Source organism: Carya illinoinensis, chromosome 2 (genome assembly GCF_018687715.1).
Source record: "Carya illinoinensis cultivar Pawnee chromosome 2, C.illinoinensisPawnee_v1, whole genome shotgun sequence".
Lineage (NCBI taxonomy): Eukaryota > Viridiplantae > Streptophyta > Magnoliopsida > Fagales > Juglandaceae > Carya > Carya illinoinensis.
The window spans coordinates 29,856,808-29,879,657 of NC_056753.1; the positions used below are offsets into that span (position 1 = coordinate 29,856,808).

Genomic DNA, 22,850 nt, shown 5'->3' on the forward strand with positions numbered 1-22,850 from the left:
GGGCATAAACTCAACAGGGCCCGAAGATGAAGCAGAAGCGGCTGGATCTGCCTCGAATATGCCCGGGGAAAATGCAGCTGCTATGTCATCAGCCTGAGCAGCTGTCGACTCAGGTAGTATACGCGGAATCTGGAGTAAGTCAGCGAGAACATCTGCCGAGAACTGAAACTGTACACCGCGTACACTGAGAGTATGGGATGATGCATCGTTAGGCATGGTGGCCATCCCAATGTAAAACTCTCGAACCATTGTGGGGTAAATCTTTCCCCTCAATGTGCATATGGGGCCCCAGCCTCTGGTGACGAAGACGTCTCTCAGCGTCTTCTGCTCCCAGCTGAGCTCATCAAACTCATTAATGAGAATTTCTCGTTCCCCCATAACAGTTCGTGCCCCCAGTCGAGCAATGTCCGGATTGCCTCCATCCCTCCCTCGCTTCCTTGTCGTCATATACTGAGCCATATCCTGAAAATTAAAAAAAATATATAAATTGTAACATTTAAAAAAAATGATTATAATCACAGATACATACGTATTATGACATATATGGATTATACAGAAAATTAAAATATCATCTATTATAAATTTACATAATTTCGCCAGTAAAACTTTGAAATAATTTCACTTTTTCAATATATAAAATAATAATACTTAAAAGGAACAATATAAAAATATTTTAACAGGAAACGTTCGAACGTTATTGAAGGAACGTTCGCACGTTAGTCAGGATACGTTCGACAAAAAGATGATACGTACAGGACGTTTTTATCGAACGTTTCATTCAAACGTTCGATAAAAACGTGCGAATGAGTTCATTACGTTCGGACGTATTATCTAAACGTTCGGACGTAATGAATTTGAACCGTCATACGTTCGGACATTCTTACTAGCCGAAGAATACCAACGGTTTACGTTCGAACGTTTTTATCCAACGTTCTGTTAAAGCGTTGGATAAAAACGTTCGCACGTGAAACTAATACGTTCGCACGTTACAATATAACGTGCGAACGTAAAGAATACCAAAGGTCGCACGTTCGGACGTTGTGTCGTGACGTCCGAACGTTACGACACGTAATCGCTGAGTCGACTCAGCCATTACCGAAAGCTTCGAAACGCATGTTTCGAAGCCACAAACAACCAAAATAAGCATTTATATACAGTGGGGAATGTTTCTACGGTCCTATTTTATCAATTTACTGCGAATGGTGGCCGAAAATGCAAGTTTTATAACCGGGTACGGTGGGTTTCGAATTTTTGAAACCCACCGATTAAAAGCAAGGAAATAGAAGAGGGAGAGGGCACATTACCTTTTAGTGACGGTTGCGGTGGAGGATGGCGACGGTTGCGGCGGCTTGCGTGGCGGAGAGGAAGAGAGAGTTTGAGTTCGGTGGCCGGTTTCGTACAAGTTACGGCCTGGAAACCGTCGTGCCTGGCCTTATATACAGTTAACGTTCGAACGTTAATTAATTAACGTTCGAACGTTAAATGTACATGCGAACGTTATGTAGATTACGTTCGGACGTTGAATCAAACGTGCGAACGTATAACTTTTACGTTCGGACGTTGTGTTAACATGCGAACGTATAACGTATATGTTCGGACGTCAATCAAAACGTCCGAACGTTTTAGTTATAACATTCGAACGTTTTTATACTATATATTATATTATATATATTATATAATATATTATTATAATATATATTATATTACCTATATATTACTATATAATATGATAGGTAATATTATATATCATATAATGTATAATATTATATACGTATAATATACGTATATTATATAGTATATAGTGTTAATAGTGTATATAGCGTATACTATATACTGTTGTACGTGTATATAGTGTATACTATATAGTATATAGTATATTACACTATATACTATATAGTGTATACTATATACTGTTATATAGTATGTAGTTTTAATACGTATATAGTGTTATATACGTATTATTGAAACCTATATTATATAGTATATAGTAATATAGTATACTATATTATATACGTATATAGATATAGTATATATACGTATGTTATGATATATTATATTATATATACTAATATATTATATTATATATACTAATATATTATATTATATCTAGTGTATACTTATATAATATTATTGTATATATTATTGTAATAATATTAATATATATATATTTAATACTATTTAATATGTTTATATATATAGTATATATTATATAGTAGTATATAATGTTAATATTATATAGTATATATTATATAGTAGTATTATATAGTTATTTATTTATCCAATACTATAGTTAATATACTATAGTATCTATATAATAACTATAGTATGTACTATATATATTAACATTATATACTACTATATAATATATAGTAATATATTAACTATAGTAATATATAGTATATAATATATATAGTATATATATATGTATAGTAATGTATAGTATACTATATATTACGATATTTGTAGTATATATACTATATTATATACAAGTAGTATATATAACATAGTACTAGTACTATATTATATCTATTATATATTTACTATATATAATATTATACGATATTATATAGTTATTACGTATGTTTAACATACTATATACTACTTATACTATATTATAGACTACAATATAGATAATATATTATATAAATAATAATACTATATTATAGACTATAATATAGATAATATATTATATAATATTTATACTATATTATCTAATAACTATATTACTTTAATATAGTTATTAGATATACTATATTAAAGTATACTATACTAATTACTAGGATAATATACAATTTTTGTACTATATAATATATTATAATATACTTGTTATAACTATAATATATAATATACTTATTATATTATAGTTATAATATAATATATATTTTATATTATTAGTTAATATAAGGTTATAATATATATGTAGTACGTTCTTATATTATACTTATGTTATATATATTATAATTGGTACAAATTATTTATTAATTAATATTTTATAATTTATAATTTAATATATAAATATATTATGAGGAATATACTAAATTTTAATATGTAAATAATAATTTTTACGTTCGAACGTTCATGTGAAACGTTCGGACGTTATAATAAATTCGGAGGGAAATTTCCCGCTTAAACCAAATTTCCACAGTACGTTCGAACGTACTATATAAACGTTCGAATGTTACTGACGAATACGTAGGAATGACAATAATACGTGCGAACGTATTATATATTTTGTGGGCGGGACTATTGTACGTTCGGACGTTTATGCTTAAACGTTCGCACGTAAAATGAAACGTTCGAACGTACTTTAATGAACGTCCGAACGTTAATTGCATAACAAGCAGAAAATAAAACTTTCACGCACGGGAAAGCAGATTCATTTCTGCTTTCCTCCGTGCGTGTTAGAGTGAGAGACTGAGAGAGTTTTAGAGAGAGGGAGCTGGGAAGAGAAGAGAAGAAGTGAAGAAGAAGTGGAGGGTTATAGTGAGAGAGAGTTTTCTAGAAATATTGTTTTAAGCATTAAGGTAAATAATATTTCTCATTTTTTATTTGTAATATACATGATAATTTCAATGTTTTATTTCATATATATTTAACTAACTAGTATTGTGTATTTTTTGAAGGATCATTTGTTGTGAATTGTTGAGAAGTTGTGATTTTTGAAGAAGAATTTATTTAAAGCACAAGGTATATATACTAAACTATATTGTTACATTTTATTGTGGATTTAATTTGTGATATAGATTGTGTTGTTTGGATGAATTAAAAAGAAAAATTATTGTTATTGAATATGTTTATTCTTAATGTGATAATGTTTTAGTATAGTGTATGTTTTTGAATAATAATTATTTGTTAGTTTATGTGTCTATTTTAGTAATTTGTTGTGATAAAAGAATATATATAACAATTTATTTGTTAGATAAATAGTGTGATTATTTGTGTAAGAATAAAAATTATGGAGATGAATTATTAATAACCATAATTATAAATTATAATATTACAATTAAAACTATTATATATATAATTAGTTAAATAACTAATATAATAAATTATCATATATTACTAAGTGTCAATTATAAGGCATAACTATATAGTATATAGCAGAAAAATCGAATTACTAAAATTATAATATAAATAAGTATTATAAAATAATAATTCCTAAAAATCTAATAGCTTGATGATCCTAAATATTTTATCTAATAATATATAGTATAGGGTATATTAGTATTAATCCATAATAATAATTATCATGTAATGTATAGTATTAAAAAATGATTACTAAGAAATAGATAAGTAATTATAATAATAATTACTTATTTAATTATAAAAATTATTATAAAAATTATAATAATTTTGGCAATAATTGGTACATATTATATAATAACTTATAACAATTAAGTGTTATCAATATATAGTATAACTAGTAATTATAATCTAATTTGCTATATATTATATTAAATATGAAATAAATAAGTAAAATTTGTTATTTTATGCTATATAATAACAAATAAAATATAAGTGTTATCAGTAACTTATAATAGTAATTATAAGATATTTTATAGTAGTGTTATATATTATATAGCTGATAAATGACATATAATATAATAACTTAGGAATTACATAAGTTTATAAATAATTTCTAAGTGTTATCAATCATTAATAATATAAATATTATTAGTACATCGGGATAATTCAAACAATGTGCGCTAATTTATTTGTAGACTTTTTTGTTAGATATTGTATAACATTGCATAAATAACCTTAGACCCGTTTGGGAATTAGTGTACATTTAGGTGTACATTAATTCCTGAATTGTCCAGTGTGGACAGTTTGAGATTATATTATCCGTATTGCACATAAACGTTTTTCCTACTTTGAACGTTTAGTATGAAGTTTCGGTGTCTTCCTCATTTGTTCTTCGGGTATACTGTTCTTAGGGTCATAATCCCTATATGTGAACATGTATACTTGGAGAACTATGGGGAAGTGCTGCCGAAATTTTTACTAACGTTCAAAGTAGTAGAGTGACGAGACTTGTGCAATATGGAGAATATAATCTCGAATGGGATAGGACCAACTACCTTGAGAAAGAGTACTTTGAACATTATGTATCATGACATGCATGTGTATTTAACTTTACCTTAATTACTAAAAAATTAGATGTTTTTAGAAATGGATAAAAGTTGGATGCGTCTACGCGATAGACTTGGAAAAGATTACATACCCTATGCGCGTGGAGTAAGGGTCTTCATTGATTTTGCAAAGGCCTCTGCTGATAGTCGTGGTTACATTAAGTGTCCATGTCGAGGTTGTAAAAATTTGTGTGCGATAAGATTGGATGAAGCTGAAAGTCATATATTTGTGAACGGTATGGATTTGGGCTATACTCGATGGGTACTGCATGGTGAGCCGTATGCTGAATCAGCGGATGACTTATTCAGTCAGCGGGAAAATTTGCACAACGTGGATGATGATTATGAGCGAGATGAGATGGAGGAGATGTTGAGTGACATTGGAGCTGGGATGTTTATGGATGAGGTTGATGACAATGGCTCAAGTGGGGGACGGAATGAGTCAGATAATTTTCCAGCAATGTGGGAAGATGCAAAGCGTGAGCTTTATCCAGGTTGTACAAAACATTCTAAAATGTCGTTTATTGTGCGGTTGCTTCACATAAAATCATTGTGTGGAATGTCAACCAAAGCAATTAACATGGTATTAGACTTATTTAACGAAGTGCTTCCCGAAGGATCTGCATTGCCGAAGAACTTTTATGAAGCGAAACAGTTGAGAAAGGGATTAGGATTTGAGTATAAGTCCATACATGCGTGCAAGAATGATTGTGTTTTATTTTGGAATGAGAACGAGGAGAAACAAGCATGTCCTGTATGCGGAGAGTCGAGGTGGAAGGATAAGAAAAGCGTTCCGGTTAAAGTATTGCGATATTTCCCATTGAAACCCCGATTGCAAAGATTATACATGTGTAAGAAAATAGCTCACGATATGAAGTGGCACAAAGAGAAAAGAGTTCAAAATGATGGATTTATGAGGCACCCGGCTGACTCACTTGCGTGGCAATCTTTCGATAATCAGTATCCAGAGTTTGGGATAGAAGCAAGGAACGTGCGTCTCGGACTCACAACTGATGGATTCAACCCTTTTGGAAATATGAGTACAAGTTATAGCACTTGGCCTGTAGTGTTGATTCCGTACAATCTTCCACCATGGAGGTGCATGAAGGCGCCCAACTTTTTGTTAACTTTGCTTATCCCCGGCCCGAGATCACCTGGGAATGACATTGACGTATATTTGCAGCCGTTGATTGAAGAGTTGAAAGAGTTATGGGAAGCAGGCGTCAGAACTTATGATGCATCCACATCAACAACTTTTCAGATGCATGCTGCGGTAATGTGGACGATAAATGACTTTCCGGCATATGGGAATCTTTCCGGCTGGAGTACTAAAGGAAAGTTAGCTTGTCCGACGTGTAATAAAGAAACTACTAGTGAGTGGTTAAAATATTCTCAAAAGTTGTGTTTCATGGGTCATCGACGTTATCTACCAACAAATCATGCATGGAGAACAGAATCCGCTAAGTTTGATGGACGTGTAGAAGATAGAATTGCGCCAAATGAGTTGTCTGGGGAAGAGATCCTGGAACAATTGGTACATGTGGCAGCGAACAATTTTGGCAAAGGTCGGGGAAAGAACAAGAGAAAACGAGGCATAGCAGAATTGAATTGGACAAAGCGTAGTATTTTTTTTGACTTGCCGTATTGGTCGTCCTGCATGTTGCGACATAGTTTGGATGTAATGCATATTGAGAAGAATATTTGTGATAATATACTGGGTACATTAATGAGCATCAATAAAAAGACGAAAGATACGATTAAGACAAGGAAAGATCTTGAGAGAATGGGAATTAAACATAATTTGCATTTACGAGTGGATGGTGAGAGGGTGGTCATGCCGCATGCATGTTTTACAATGACAAGGGAGGAGAGGATGGACTTCTGCAAATGGTTGCAAGGTGTGAAGTTGCCAGATGGTTATGCTTCAAATATCAGTAGATGCGTAAGCCATGATGACTGGAAAATTGGTGGATTGAAAAGTCATGACTGTCACGTATTTTTGCAGAAGTTATTACCGGTGGGAATTCGTGGGAAGCTAACATCTGCTGTACGTGTTGCCATAACTGAACTGTGTATGTTTTTTAAGGATTTGTGTGCTCGGGTAGTGAAGCGAGATATGCTGCAGAAACTGGAAGAAGACATTGCTACTATACTATGTAAATTTGAGCAAATCTTTCCACCGTCATTTTTTGATGTCATGGTCCATTTAGCAATACATTTACCCCGGGAGATCATGTTGGGTGGACCAGTACAGTTCCGTTGGATGTATCCAGTCGAAAGATATTTAGGTCGACTGAAGCGCACTGTTGGGAATAAAGCCAGAGCTGAGGGTTCAATAGCAGAGGCCTATATACACGATGAATGGTTAACATTTTGCTCTTTATATCTTCGTGGTGTTGAGACACGATTTATTCGTCAAGAACGAAATGCTGATCTTGCTGCTCCGCCTTCTCGTGAGCTATCAGTGTTTTCTCAGAATGTACGACCTTTGGGTGCACAAACGGGTTACGATTTACTTGATACAGAGTTGGGTAAAGTTCGGTGGTACGTACTAAATAATTGTCAGGAGATTGATCACTATCTCAGGTATGTCGTTGTACAAGGTTTAAATAATTTTAAAGATTATATACAACTTTAACTATTGTTATGTAAAATAATATGATAACTTATACTATACAGTGAGCACATGGACAAACTTAAGATGGAAGGCGTCGAGGATATAGTGGCAAGACACGAGTCAGAATTTTCTGGATGGTTTGAACAACGTGTATGAACTAAACTCTATACTATATGTTACATGATGAAAGTTTTAACTCTAGCTAATATTTAATAAATGACATTATTTAAATTGTTAGATATTGGAACAACGTGCTCGTGATCCCGGATCAGTCTCTTTTGAATTGTATGCATTGGCCCGTGGTCCATCAAACAGAGCACTTCGATACACTGCATGCACAGTTCGAGGTTATAGATTCCATACTCTGGACCGTGAACGTAATAGAAAAACTCAAAACTGTGGTGTCTTGGTCGAGGGGAGTCATGGAACAGATGATATTGATTATTATGGTGTCGTTCGTGATATTATCGGATTGAAATATCTGGGTGGGTCTATAACATATGTCTTTAAATGTGATTGGTGGGATCTAGGCGGTGGTCGGGATTCGATATATAGGGATAATCATTTTACGAGTGTCAATACTGCATCTAAATGGTACGAAGATGATCCATTCGTACTGGCTTGTCAAGCTACTCAAATCTATTACTTGATTGATCCAATGAAAAGTGCTGATGAAGATAGTGGAGAGATAACTTGGCGAGTTGTACAAAAATTTGTCCCTCGAAATATATATGAAGTAGGAACGAGTGCAGATTACGATAATAGTGGAGATGAAGATGACACTCTAAATGTAGAGGCCTACCAAGAAGATGGAGGAGGGGGTATTAACTTATTTGTTGACCTCGGTGCACTCGAGTTGCTCCCCTTATGTAGAGATGACGTCCCACTCATCCATCTCGACCCGTCTTCATTAAATTATCACTCAATTGAAGAAAGTGAGAAAAGTACAGAAGAAGAGTCAGAAGAAGAAGACGAACAAGAATCCGGGGGGGAAGTGGATAAGGATGACGAACAAGAGCTTGATGATGATGACGAAGATGTTATACAAAGAGATTCTGAAACAAACATGGAAAATACATCCGAAGATGAAGACTAAAAGTACTAAAAAGTTTATTCATATACAGCCATTATAGAATTTTATAATAAATATAAATTTATTCTAATAATATTTTTTTGTTATATATAATCATTTCCAAGTATGCCGCCAAAAAGACAAAGGAGAAATGTGCCTCCTCCACCGAGTCCAAGTCCTGAACCCATTGAGGACTCCCCACCTGAGGAGTCCGTTCCCGAAGATGAAGTTAACATTACAGAGAACGATGCACAATCGACACCTACCGGTAAGGAATGTTTACGTTAATACTATATATAATCAAGATGTTTGTTTCAATAAATAATATATATAACCTTCAAAATTATACTATTATCTATTAGTTGATGAACAATTGGCTCGTCGTGGTCGTGGCTATACACACGGCATCTCACTTGAGAAAAATCGAAGGCATGGTAAACTGAAAATCACAATTCCTGATAATTCCACTGGAGGAGTGAATGATAGTGCAGCAGCGCTTTCCTCCTATATTGGCACAGTAATTCGAGCTTACGCTCCATTTTATGTGCGCTCCTGGAGAGATGTGCCGAATGAGATTAAGGAACACATTCGAAGTCGTGTGCTGGTGAGTTTACTTATTATATCATTTTTTTCACCTACATTAGTTTATTTTATTTTTAACGTAATTAATTTATAATTAGGATGAATTTGACCTCGACTTTGGTCGTAGCGAGGATTTGAGAACTGTGAATGAGTTAATGGCTACACTATTCCGACGTCACAAGGGACGATGTCACGACCATTTCAAGAAATTTGAGACGTTTGAAGAGGCTGCACAGTCCCCTTTCCAGCAGATGAAATTAGACGACTGGATAAAGTGTTGTGATCTTTTTGCCTCTCCAGAATATCAGGTATTCTAGATTTATTTTCTATAATTATTTACATTTATATTTGTTGTTTATATTATATGTATGTACATATATTACAATTAACGGTGAGAATTATTTTTGTAGCACTTAAGTTCTACAAATGCAAATAATAGATCTGCTCTGACTATTCACCATCGTGCTGGTTCAAGATCATTCCATCGTCTTGCTGAAAAAATGGTAATTAATAAACACAATAATTCATATTTTTTCTTATTATTCTTTTATATAAGTACTAATACTGTCTTTTTCAAATTGCTAATGATGTCGTTTTCTTAGAAACGTGATGATCCTGAAAACTTTTCCCTCATTCATGTCTATGCTGCTGCTCACACTAATGAGCATAGTGAGTGGATGGATCCTGCAGCTGCAATTAATTATGTAAGCGGTATTCCTTTTGTTGAATTATATTATGTAACATGTGATTAAATTATTTTTTATTTGTATTTCTTTTAATATGTTACTTATTGTGTGTTTTGATCTTTCAAACTGCAGGGGAAAATGATGGAGATGCAGTCAGTTTCTGGGGATTCCTCTCCTAGTGATTTGGACATTTTTTCACAGGTGCTTGGGCCCAACTCTAGTATGGCAAGAGGTTTGGGACGATCTTTCAAGCATTCCGGTTCATCTTCCTCAACCTCATCGACATCACAAATTAATAATCTTACCAAAGATTTAGAAGCTGCACGACGCGAGAATGAGTATATGAGGTCTAGACAGCAAGAGTTGGAGTCCCTCTTAGAGCGACAGTCTCATTTAGAGACGCGTTTGCAGGACCAACAAAGAGACCAGGAGGAAAGAATCCGTAGTGAGGTCCAACAGCAAGTGCAGCGGGAGATGATGCTGCAAATGGAGCGTGTTATGTCATTGCAACAGAATCGTGCTGGGCGAGGAAAGAAAAAGAAATGAATTTTATTTCTGTATTACGTTTTTAACATCTAATTTGAAAACAGTTTCAAACAATATTGGTTGTGAAATATGTACTGTAATATGAAACAATTGGTTTGTTTATTAAGTGGATGAGTTTAGCATTTCTGATATGTACGTTCGAATGTAAATAAAATACGTTTCAACAGTATTAAACGTTCGAAAATACGTTCGAACGTAACCATACAAAATAGTAACAAAACGTTCGAACGTTTAAAAAAAACGTTCGAATGTAAAAAAAGTTTAACGTTCCAAACATCCGAACGTACATTTTACGTTCGAACACTACTCTCTTAACATTCGAATTAACGTCCGAACGTCATGATACAAACGTTCGGACATTATTTCATTTTCGTTGGAATCGAGATTCGAACGTAACGTTCGCACGTATAAACGTTCGAACGTTTACATTATACGTCCGAACTATAATCAACAAACGTTACCTTTTCTCGTTCGGATGTCAGCTCGTCTTTTTTACGTTCGAACGTGTAATTTTAAGTTCGAACGTTATATTCTGTGACAGATTCTAACCGTCACAGAAAATAATACGTTCGAACGTTACTTCAAACGGCACATCCCCAACCGTCACTAAAAATATTTTTAGTGACGCTTGTACAGTAAACTGTCACCAAATGTAATCCGTGACGCACATTACGTGACAGTGGTGGTGACGGTCTAAAACCGTCACCAAATATATTTCGTGACGTTTTTTCCATTTCTTGTGACAGTTTCATCTGTCACTAAAACCTATTTTTGTTGTAGTGAATCGTGTTAGTTATCATGTTCATGTGATGACAATTTTTATATATTTTTATCCTTTACCTTTTATATATTTTTATCTTTTACCTTATATTTTTAGTTATCGTGTTACTTTTACCTTTTATATATTTTTATCTGAAAAAAAAAAAAAAAAAAGATCCAAGTGTTTTTGGGTTCATGCTGAAGATTTTTGTGCATAATACATGATAACTGAATATGCATTGAACCATGTAATATATTAGTACGCACATATTTTCCCTATAAAATATTGGTAAAAAGAGTAATTTCTTAAAGATTGGGCTTACTTTTTCTATCAATTGAGTGCTCTTGACGTTCTTGTAAAAGCAGATTTCTTTCTTGTGACAAATTGGTTTAATAGCAATTCTCACCCTCTCTCTCTCCGTTTGGTAATGGACATTCAACGTAGAGCCCGTTGGCCAATGTTGTACGTAAAGTATGGTTGTGGTGTATGCTTCAACGTAGAGGTCGTTTCTTTAGGATGTTTCTCCGTAAAGTATGTTTGTACGTACGTAAAACCCAAACTATGCATATATCTATATATTATTAGTTCTTTTAGTTTAGTAAATATTAACTCTCTGTGTGTGTGTATATATATATATATATATATTAGAAATTTTGAACCAATACACCGAGATAATATGTAGGTAATGGTGCTTCAACGTAGAGGCCATTTCTCCGTAAAGTATGCTGTACGTAAAAGAAAACTATGCATATATATATTACTAGTTTTTTTAGTTTAGTAAATATTAACTCTCTCTATGTGTGTATATATACCGAGATAATATGTAGGTAAAGTATGCTTCAACATAGAGGCCGTTTCTTTAGGCCGTTTCTCCGTAAAGTATGCTGTACGTAAAAGAAAACTATGCATATATATTACTAGTTCTTTTAGTTTAGTAAATATTAATTCTGTGTGTGTATATAAATATATATTAGAAATTTTGAACCAATACACCGAGATAATATGTAGGTAATGGTCTCCCTGACATTCAGGATGTGCAATACTCAATTTGGAGAAAATGCAATATTCAGAATGTTTTTGATTGGGTGGAAGCTAATATTCAAGATGTGCAATACCCCATCTATGCATTAGTATGGATTTTTGTGAACATTTTTGGGTGTTTGAATTTTTAGTAGTCTAATTACTTGTAAGGGATAACCTAGAAACAAAGGAAAACTATGGGAAAAAAAATCAAGGAATGATCAATAAAAAATTACTATGGGGGCGAAATGATCAACAAAAATTATAATGGTTCTAATAAAAATAATAATGGTTGATTCTTTTTTTTTAAATAATAAAAAAAATCAAAGGATAATAATGGTTCCTTTTTTTTTTTTAAATAATTACTTGATATATGATGCTGTGTTATCTCCATTTGTTATTTAATACATAATAAAGAAAACTAATATATGCTCAGAGAGAAAAAAATAAAAAAGCAACAAAATAAAAAATAGTATGATTGGCACTCTATCAGTGCGCACACGCGCGCACACACACACACATATACACACACACACACTCTTCAATGCATAGTTTTCTTTTACACTATGGGGCAGGATACTTATAATTAGCATGAGCCGCATATGTATCAATCTTCAAGCACTCCCAGTTATCGATCCATAGCTACTAGAGTACTAGTCTTAACCATGGGGAAATTCTTTGGGGAGACTACCAATATTCTTTATGCTCTGATTATATGCAAATTTAAGCTTTATTTTGCTTTACTCATACAATTAAATTATTTTCCATACTATGTTTTAAGTTATTAATGATCTTGCATTCTCATAGGTTTCTGTTTTCATTTTTAAAATATAGTTAAGCTATGGATAAAAGTTGGATGAATAAACCTCGACATACAAAAGAGTATCTCGATGGTGTCAATGAGTTTTTGAAGTTTGCGTGCGAGAATTGTGATACAAATTCGTCGAATTTGTTGCCCATGTAAAAAATGTGGATTACGTAAGATGTTTATCCCCAACATGGTATATGATCATTTGATTAGTTATGGAATTTCTCAAAGTTACACCATTTGGCATGCTCATGGGGAGAGAATAGGGGGGGCATCTTACCATGCTAATGATGCCCAAAATAATAATGAGCAAATAAATGAAGGCTCTAGTGGGATGGCAACTATGTTACATGACGTTTTCCCCATGTTTGATCCTGAAATAGTGGAGGGTGGGCCTGAAATGGGTGTGGATGCTAGAGAGGCTGGAGTGCAAAATGAAAATCGACAAGGTTCTAGTGAAAGAGTTAATAAATTTTACAATATGTTGAAAGATGTTGATGAGCCATTATATGAAGGGTGCACAAAACATACTAAGTTTAGTGTTATCGTATGTCTCTGGAATATGAAGTGTTTGGGTGGATTGAGTAATAGCATATTCATAGAACTACTTGAATTTGTGAATGAGTTGCTTACACTAGGAGCATCATTGCCTAAAAATGCGTATGAGGCGAAGAAGTATATGAATGAGTTAGGACTTGGATACGAGAAGATCTTAGTATGTCCAAATGGTTATATGTTATTTTGGAAGGACAATGAGAATCTGGAAACATGCGTGGTATGCGGAGCGTCAAAGTGGAAGCAAAAAGAGTCTATGGATGATATGTCTAAAAAAGGTAAAAGAAGTCCAGCGAAAATATTAAGGTGGTTTCCGTTGAAAACAAGGTTGCAAAGACTTTTTATGTCATCGAAGACTTCTGCACAAATGAAATGGCATGCTATGGGCCGCACAAATGATGGGTTATTAAGGCATCCAGCAGATAGAATGGCCTGGAAAACGTTTGATACACAACATGATGATTTTGCCTCTGACCCCCGTAATGTTAGGCTTGGTTTATCTGCAGATGTCTTTAATCCTTTTGGGAACATGAGCATTTCTTATAGTACTTGGCCGGTTATGTTGGTACCTTACAATTTACCTCCTTGGATGTGCATGAAACGATCAAGTTTCATGCTATCGTTGATTATATCAGGACCATCATCACCTTCAATGAATATAGATGTATACTTAGAGCCTCTGATATCAGAATTAAAGGAATTATGGGAGGTTGGAGCACCAACCTATGATATTTGCTCCAGAGAGATCTTTACAATGCGCGTAGCTTTAATGTGGACGATAAATGATTTTCCTACGTATGGTGATTTGTCTGGGTGGAGTACGAAAGGTCGTTTAGCATGTCCTATTTGTATGGGTAACACACGATCTAGATGGCTGAAATATGGAAAAAAGTTTTCCTATATGGGGCATAGACGATTCTTACCAAGTAATCATAGGTGGAGAATGATGGCAAAAACATTTGATGGTACACGAGAAATTGATCCTTCACCTACTATGCCAACACCTGATAAAATCTTGGAACAATTAGATGATTTAAATTGCAATGATAGAACAGATCGTAAAAGAAAAAGAGTTGTGGGGTCGACTAGTGTTAAGGAACACTCATGGAAGAAATGTAGTATTTTCTTTAGTTTACCTTATTGGAAGGATAATTTATTGCGTCACCATCTTGATGTGATGTACATTGAAAAAAATGTGGTGGATAATATTGTTGGCACACTATTAAATATTGATACAAAATCAAAAGATGGCATAAAGGCACGCCTTGACTTACAAGATATGGGTTTGAGACCACAACTTCATTCGGTTATAACAGATGCAAACAAGACATATTTGTCTCCTGCTATTTTCACAATGAGTAACAAAGAAAAAGAAGACTTGTTGAAGGTTATACAAAACGTAAAAGTACCGGATGGTTATTCTTCAAATGTTTCACGTTGTGTCAAGCTTCAACAACGTACCATAGTGGGCATGAAGAGTCATGATTGCCATATATTGATGCAACAGCTCCTACCAATTGCATTACGTGGGTCATTACCTAAGAAGGTAATAGAACCATTAATTGAGCTATCTGGATTCTTCAGGGGAATTTGTTCCAAAACGTTGCGGCTTGAAGATTTGGACCGATTGGAATCTAGAATACCTTACATATTGTGCCAATTAGAAATGATATTTCCGCCATCATTTTTCACGGTTATGGTTCACTTGACTATACATTTAGTTGCAGAATGTAAGCTTGGAGGACCCGTTCATTATCGATGGATGTATCCCGTTGAAAGGTATGCTATAGTTATTGAATTAAAAACACATAAATCTATTAAAGTAAGAACATATTTTCTAAAAAATAATAAAATTCATCTAATGATTTATGTGGTAGGTACCTACACCAACTTAAGTTTCATGTGCGTAACAAAGCTGCGCCAGAAGGTTCCATTGCTGAAGGATATTTGCTGGAGGAATTATTGACGTTTTGTTCTCGTTATTTAGAATCCGCTCAAACAGTTTTCAATAGACCATCTAGAAACCCAGATGATTCTAAAGGGAAAGTTGTTGATGTTCGCCTCGATTTTATGTCGTGGACCCAAGCACATCGCTATATTCTCTTCAACTCTGACGATTTCACTCCATTTCGCATGTGAGTTGCAATGCTTGATACCTATGAATTAAATTATATTTAATTTATATTTGTGAAATTGTAACAGACATTTGTGATGTCGTGAACATATAATAGAATGCACTTGGAAATAATGAGGAATACAGTTGATGGAAATCATTTATCAAATGATGAACTACAGAAGAGGCACGAAAACCAATTTTGTAATTGGTTCCAAGACTATGTATGGATTACACCCCATTCAATATTGTATCACAATATTAATTTATTATGCCTCTATAGCTAGTTTTTGTCATTTTAATCAATGCTAATAATCCAACTTTTCAGGTAATGAAAATGGATGACAATGGAAGAAGCAAATTGGGCCATAAAGTCGTAATGCATTCTAAAGGACCCATGCGAGTTGCCAAAGAATTTAAACGAATTGTCATCAATGGCACAAAATATCGCACTAGGAATCACGAAAATGGGAAGAAAACTCAGAATTGTGGTGTTAGTGTGTGTACTGATCAAGATGGCCCTACTTGGTATAGCCAATTAACACACATAATTGAGGTTATGTATTATGATGGGTCCCAATATGTGTTATTCAAATGTGATTGGGCAGACGTTGCTCGAGGTAGAGGTTTCAAGGAGGACGAGTTTGGCTTTACTATTGTAAATTTTTCTCATCTAGTACACACTGGTAGTCGGATAACTGATGATCCATTTGCTTTATCTTCCCAAGTATCTCAAGTATTTTATGTGGCAGATGAAAGATGCCCAAATTGGGTTGTCGTCATTAAGACAAAACCAAGAGACGTGTATGACACTGGTGAAGAGGAAGTGACTGACGACGATGAGGATGAATATTTAGTCAATGAATATTGTATTAACACTTCCAACGATGAAGCTATTGAACTTGGTATTGACGATATTGTGTGGACACGAAACGACATAGATGGAATGACAATCGAAACTTGCTAATAGTGTTGAGGTTTCGTTTATATTTCTATAGGCTTGTTTACATCAATTTTCTTTTATATAGGCATGTTTAGTGGTACTGTTTTTGCTATATCGTTTTGTTGGTACTTGGGTTTTTTAATTTTGTTATATATTTTTGTAAAATCCAGGTACTTTGATTGCTACTACGGTATTCCTCTGCCACAAGTGAGGGTTTATTAATAAATTTGGGCGGGGGTCACTAATGGACATGTGACTACCCTCTCTTTAATTTTGTTTAAAAAAATATGATATCTCTTATCACATAAATCTATCTCATATCATGCTCAAAATATTATAAAATCTATTGATTTGCATATAATCATTTTTTTTTGTATAGGTACAATGGGTCCAAAAAAGAAGGCAAAGACTACCATACCACACTTGAGAAGACAATCTACTAGACTATAAGTTGTCCATAGCGAGACACAATCTGATAGAGCGGCCCATTCATTACCCTCTGTCAATGGGCCACCCCTTTCCATTAATAGGATGGTGGAGTCATCACTATCTATAGATTGTCCTTCACAGCCATCATTATCTTCACAGCAAGAGACCCAACCTTCTCCATCTAGCCAAATGGGAGGACAACTATCCACACATACGGAGATGAGAAGAGAGACCGAGCCATGCACATCTGTACCAGTAGCACCTAGTTTAGAAGCAGAAAATGTCGACTTGTGTTTCGACATTGGAGATCGCTTCGTCGTCGTCGTAGGTATGTTTATGTTTTTCTTACTTATTATTTGTTTAACTATGAATGAAGATTTACAAAATACTAACAATGTAACTAAATCCATTTTTGCAGATAGTAATGGCGATCGAGTAAAGAGACAATTGCACTCGATTCCTGATATTTGGCATCTTCCAGAAGGGGAGCGCATTGAAATGGAGCTTAATCTTCTTGGTCAACCTATAAAAAAGCAAGACTCAAAGGTGGTAAGGTTTGGTGGTCTGATAGCGAGAAGTAATAAGTTGGTTCCAATAATTTACAAAGATTGGACGTCGGTGCCTAATACCGTGAAGGAGGAAGCGTGGGGTCTTATAAAAGTATGATTTTTTATAAAATCATATTAAAACATTATTAATAATTAATAGGTATATTTTGAAGTTTTTTTTTAGAAAGCTACTCACACACTTGTGTAAATTTATTTTGACTATAGGGCAAGTTTAAAGTTCCCGATGACAAATTGGATGTATTCAAAAAATGGATACTAAAGGACTTGGGGAAGAAATAGAAAGACTACAAGCATGAGTTGAAGAAAAAGTTACTTAATGAAAAAGACACCTCTGCAGCACAAGTTGTGGCAAGGGCAAGTCCCGATATGGTGGACTTAGAGCAACTGGCAGAGTTGGCTAATCTTTGGTTTGATCCAGAATATATGATAACATTGCGCACATTTTTGTTATAGATTTATAAAGTCAACCAACTAGTTATTTTCATAATTCTCATAATCTTTATGATATTGTAGTCAAAATGTAATAAAAACAAGGAATGTCGTAAGAAGCAGGTGATTGTTCACAGTGGAGGATCGAAAAGTTTAGCAAGATATGCCCATGATGTGGTATTTATTTAATTAATATTTATTTATTGTTGAATATTTGTTAGTTCTTTGTTTTCGATATATGTATTTAATCTAAAATATTGGAAGTAGAAAAAATCAATTGAAGCATTGCCAAGTCGAGCCCAGTTGTTTGTCAAGACCCATAAGAAAAAGGATGGCACACACTACAATAATGAAACGAGAAAGAAAGTGGTATGTTTATTTTCAAATTTATTACTTTTTAATTTTAATGGATTTATAAGATGGAGAATAATGTGTATTTTTTATTGTCTATTACAGGTTGAGATGAAGGAACTTTTAACACAGGATGCGAATCCTATAGAAATGGGGTCTAGAGGAACCATGACTTGGAAATCAGATGATGTTTATTCGAAAGTTATGGGCCTAGAACGGCCCGGACGTGTGCGCGGTTTGGGGTTTGGGCCAACCCCTACAAGGCAAACTTGTCAACATTCACTACCAACTTCAAACCAAGAAAATGGTATATCAAAGGAAGAGTTTGATAAAATGCGGAACGAATTAATTGACTTGCGGAACTTAGTAAACACATTCATGCATGCACAGGTGAGCACCCCACATATGTTTAGTTGATATCAGTCAACCCTATTTTGGAATTTTTGGACCCTAATTTGAATTTATATTCAAGCTTCAGGAAAAAATCAAAATGAGAATGAAGAGGAAGAGAAAGATGAAGAAGAGGAAAATGCTGAAGAGGAGGAAGATCAAGAGGAAGATGAAGAGGCGGAAGAGAATGATGAGGACAATGATTGAGGGTCAGGATTACAAGTTAGACTATAATTGAGACTATATTTATGGTATTTGTCATATATCGACGTTTGCTCTGTTTAATGGTATTTGCAACTTTCCTTAGTTAAGACTAAATTAATGGTTATGTCATATATCGACGTTTGCTCTGTTTTGCTAAGTTGGAATTAGGACGGATTATAAATGGATAAGTGCTGGATTATGCATATGTTTTACTACTCTTTTTGGAAGTTGTGAATCTTAGTATGATGTTTAACATATTTTGTCATAAAATTTGCAAACGCCACATTCTTTTTTAAAAAAGAATAAATATGAGATCCATATTAAAAGATTAAATTTTTAATAATAGACTATTTTTTTTCAAAAGGAATATTGTACAACACTTGCACAATTTTTAAAAGGAATGCACAATACTTACATTACTATATTGTATATTACTTATTAAATATTAAAGGAAAGAAATTAATCGCCGTCACATTAAGATCTCGAAGTGCGAACTCTCTTCTTTAGTTCTATTTAACCTCCCTCCCTCTAGAACCAGAATGCAATATATGGCATTTACAGGTAGGGCATCCTAGAAATTCAACTAAGATTTTGTGGGTATTTTCGTATCATTTAAATAAGTTTTTATTATTATTTATTTTACTATCAATAAATTTATAATAGCCTTCATCGCTGACGTTATATATTATTACCGACGTCAGAATAAATACTTTGGCTCATTTATCAATTAACGGTGTTTCATTGATCAATTTTCAGCATTTGGTAAACGCCGCCAATGCTATATAATTATTACCTGCGTAACAATATAAACGCCGGAAAACTACTTATTTACCAGCGTAAAGTTAATCAATGGCCGGCATTTGTTCAAACGATATAAACGCCAAAAAACTCATTATTTTATCTGCGTAAACTCTATCAATTGTCGGCGTTTTGTGAAACGCCGTTGATGCTATATATTATTATTGGCGGTGGATTAAAAATGCCGGCAAATACGGTTAATATAACGGCATAAAATTAATAATATATTGGCTTTTGTTTAAACGCCACCAAAAACATATATTACTACCGGCGTAACAATCTAAATGCCAGGAAACTACTAATTTTCCGATGCATAATTGCTATTTTGGCGGCGTTAATATAAATGTTGCTAAACCTAAATATTATTAATGGCGTAATAAAGTAAACGCCGGGAATCTAAAAAATTTACTGGTAGAAACATTAAGCGTCGGTAAATTTATATAACTACTGGCGCATAAAAAAATGCTGCGGCTGTAAACGCCACCAAATTTGCTTTTTTTTGTAGTGACTGTACTCTCACTCCGAGTAATAAAGACATACACTTAACTTTCACTCTGGATAAGAGAGACCTATACTTCACTCTCACTTCAGGTAAGAGAGACCGATATTTAACTCTCATTTCGGGTAAGAGAGACCCACACTCAACTCTCACTCCAGTCTCAACTTATTCCATATTTTGTCCATAAATTCCTCCAGCCATTTCCCACGAAAATATCTTCCTTTACACCTTTCATTGAATGAACACCAAACTCTCTCGGACAGCTTTAAAGTATTCTTTTGCACTCCGATTTCGAAACTTTTCTAAGTGTTTTATCATAAAATCTCTTTCATACAAGTTGTTCCTTTTTTAGTCTAATTTACGTGGATATCTTATTTGTTCTATTTGAAAATCATTTGGTCAGTAAAATATTATTTAAACTCTAAAAGGTCATTTTGAGAGATAAACATGAGAATATGTTATAATTTGAAATATGGAAAATACTAAATTAAAGAGTAAAATTTTCATTTTACCCTGTACATGTAGGAAAATTTCCGGTTTACCCCTAACTTAAGGATTTTGCATGCTAACTCTAAAAGTCACCAAAATTTACATGCCTCATGTAAATTTTATCTTAAACTCAAATATCAATTTAGAAAAATTTAAAACTAATCATAACTATTAAAACTCCATAGGACTGAAATTCTCATATGCTATTTCCATTGATTTTTGTTTCTAACTTGTTTTGATTAACCTTTTGATCTATGGCTTATAAAGATGTGATCTTCAAACCAAACCATCACATGATTTAAAAAGATGTCCTAAAATATATATAAGCTTTTAATTCAAGATCACGTGGTTAGACATTAACCAAAACATAAATTGACCCAAGAACATCCACACTTTGGCCTATCCAAACATTTCTTTGCATAATATTTCATATCATTGAAACTAATTTCAAATATCTTCAAAATAATATTCTAATATGTATATAAGAGATTTAATATCCTCCAATAAAATTATCAAAGCTATTGGAATAGGTTTAAACCACCAAAGATTTAAACATTCTCAAAACAGAAACTGTTTTTCCTCTTCCAATTTCTACATTTCTAGATCTAAAAAAATCTTTCATCAAAACCTTTAATCATGCAACAATCCTCAACCAATAATCAGATACATATGTTAACAATATTCCATAAAATCGAACCAATATCTATCCATTAGCTTGGTCAAAAACTTCAAATTATAACATATTCTCCAGTTTATCTCCCAGAATGACCTTTGTAGAGTTTAAATAATATTTGACTGACCAAATGATCTTCAAATAGAACAAATAAGATATCCACGTAAATTAGACTAAAAAAGGAACAACTTGTATGAATGAGACTTTATGATAAAACACTTACAAAAGTTTTAAAATGGGCGTGCAAAAGAATACTTGAAAGCTGTCCGATAGAGTTTGGTGTTCTTTCAATGAAATGTTTAAAGGAAGATATTTTTGTGGGGAGTAGTTGGAGGTATTTATGGACAAAATATGGAAGAAGATGAGGCTAGAGTAAGAGTTAAGTGTAGACCTCTCTTACTCGGAGTGAGAGTTAAGTGTAGGTCTCTCTTACCCGGAGTGAGAGTGGAGTGTAGGTCTCTCTTACCCAGAGTGAGAGTTAAGTGTAGATCTCTTTTACCTGGAATGAGAGTAGTGTGTAGGTCTCTCTTATCCAAAGTGAGAGTTAAGTGTAGATCTCTCTTACCCAGAGTGAGAGTAGAGTGTAGGTCTCTCTTACCCAATAGTATCTACGAAAATCAGTTTAGGCTATTTTATAAAAGTGGAGAGTAGACTTGGAAGAGTGAGATGGTTAAGATCTTTCCATGTGTCCAATTAAAACTTTTCTAACTATCTCCAATAATCAAAAACACACTTCTGATACCATAGTGAGTAACAACACTAACTATGTAGGTAGACAAAAACCTATACGATTAATAGATTCGCGAAAATTTATGGAGACTTCATAAGATTCCTAAAGCCAATAGAAATTTCATCATTAAATTTCTAGCGGGCTGTTACAAATATTGTCCTTATAATTAATTCATGTAATACAATCAACTATATCTTCCAACAATTCATTTTCTTTTGGGTTTTAGTGATGACTATATTCTCGTATTCTCGAATGGTATTAATGTGACTAATGACTATATTCTCGTTGAGTTATACTATATATATATCACTACAAGATAAACGAGTTTTTGCGATCAAAATTTTACAAGCAAAATGATTATTTCGGACGAAAAGGTACTCGTTTTCGTGGAAATAGTTATTTAGGTTGAATTTTGATCGCAAAAATCTATTTTTCTTGTAATATCTATAAATTTG

At 33.6% G+C, this 22,850-nt stretch overlaps 2 protein-coding genes across 2 annotated transcripts; both read left to right on the plus strand.

Moving 5' to 3' along the window:
* Positions 1–12,792: 12,792 nt before the first annotated feature.
* On the plus strand, positions 12,793–16,109 carry LOC122295151. Its single transcript, XM_043104221.1, has 2 exons — positions 12,793–15,557; positions 15,656–16,109. The coding sequence occupies exons 1-2, from the start codon at positions 13,399–13,401 to the stop codon at positions 15,915–15,917; spliced, it is 2,421 nt and encodes an 806-aa protein (XP_042960155.1). The 5' UTR covers positions 12,793–13,398; the 3' UTR covers positions 15,918–16,109.
* Positions 16,110–17,228: 1,119 nt separating this feature from the next.
* LOC122295631 lies at positions 17,229–18,235 on the plus strand. Its single transcript, XM_043104709.1, has 3 exons — positions 17,229–17,591; positions 17,682–17,923; positions 18,037–18,235. The coding sequence occupies exons 1-3, from the start codon at positions 17,366–17,368 to the stop codon at positions 18,109–18,111; spliced, it is 543 nt and encodes a 180-aa protein (XP_042960643.1). The 5' UTR covers positions 17,229–17,365; the 3' UTR covers positions 18,112–18,235.
* The last annotated feature ends 4,615 nt before the right edge of the window (positions 18,236–22,850 follow it).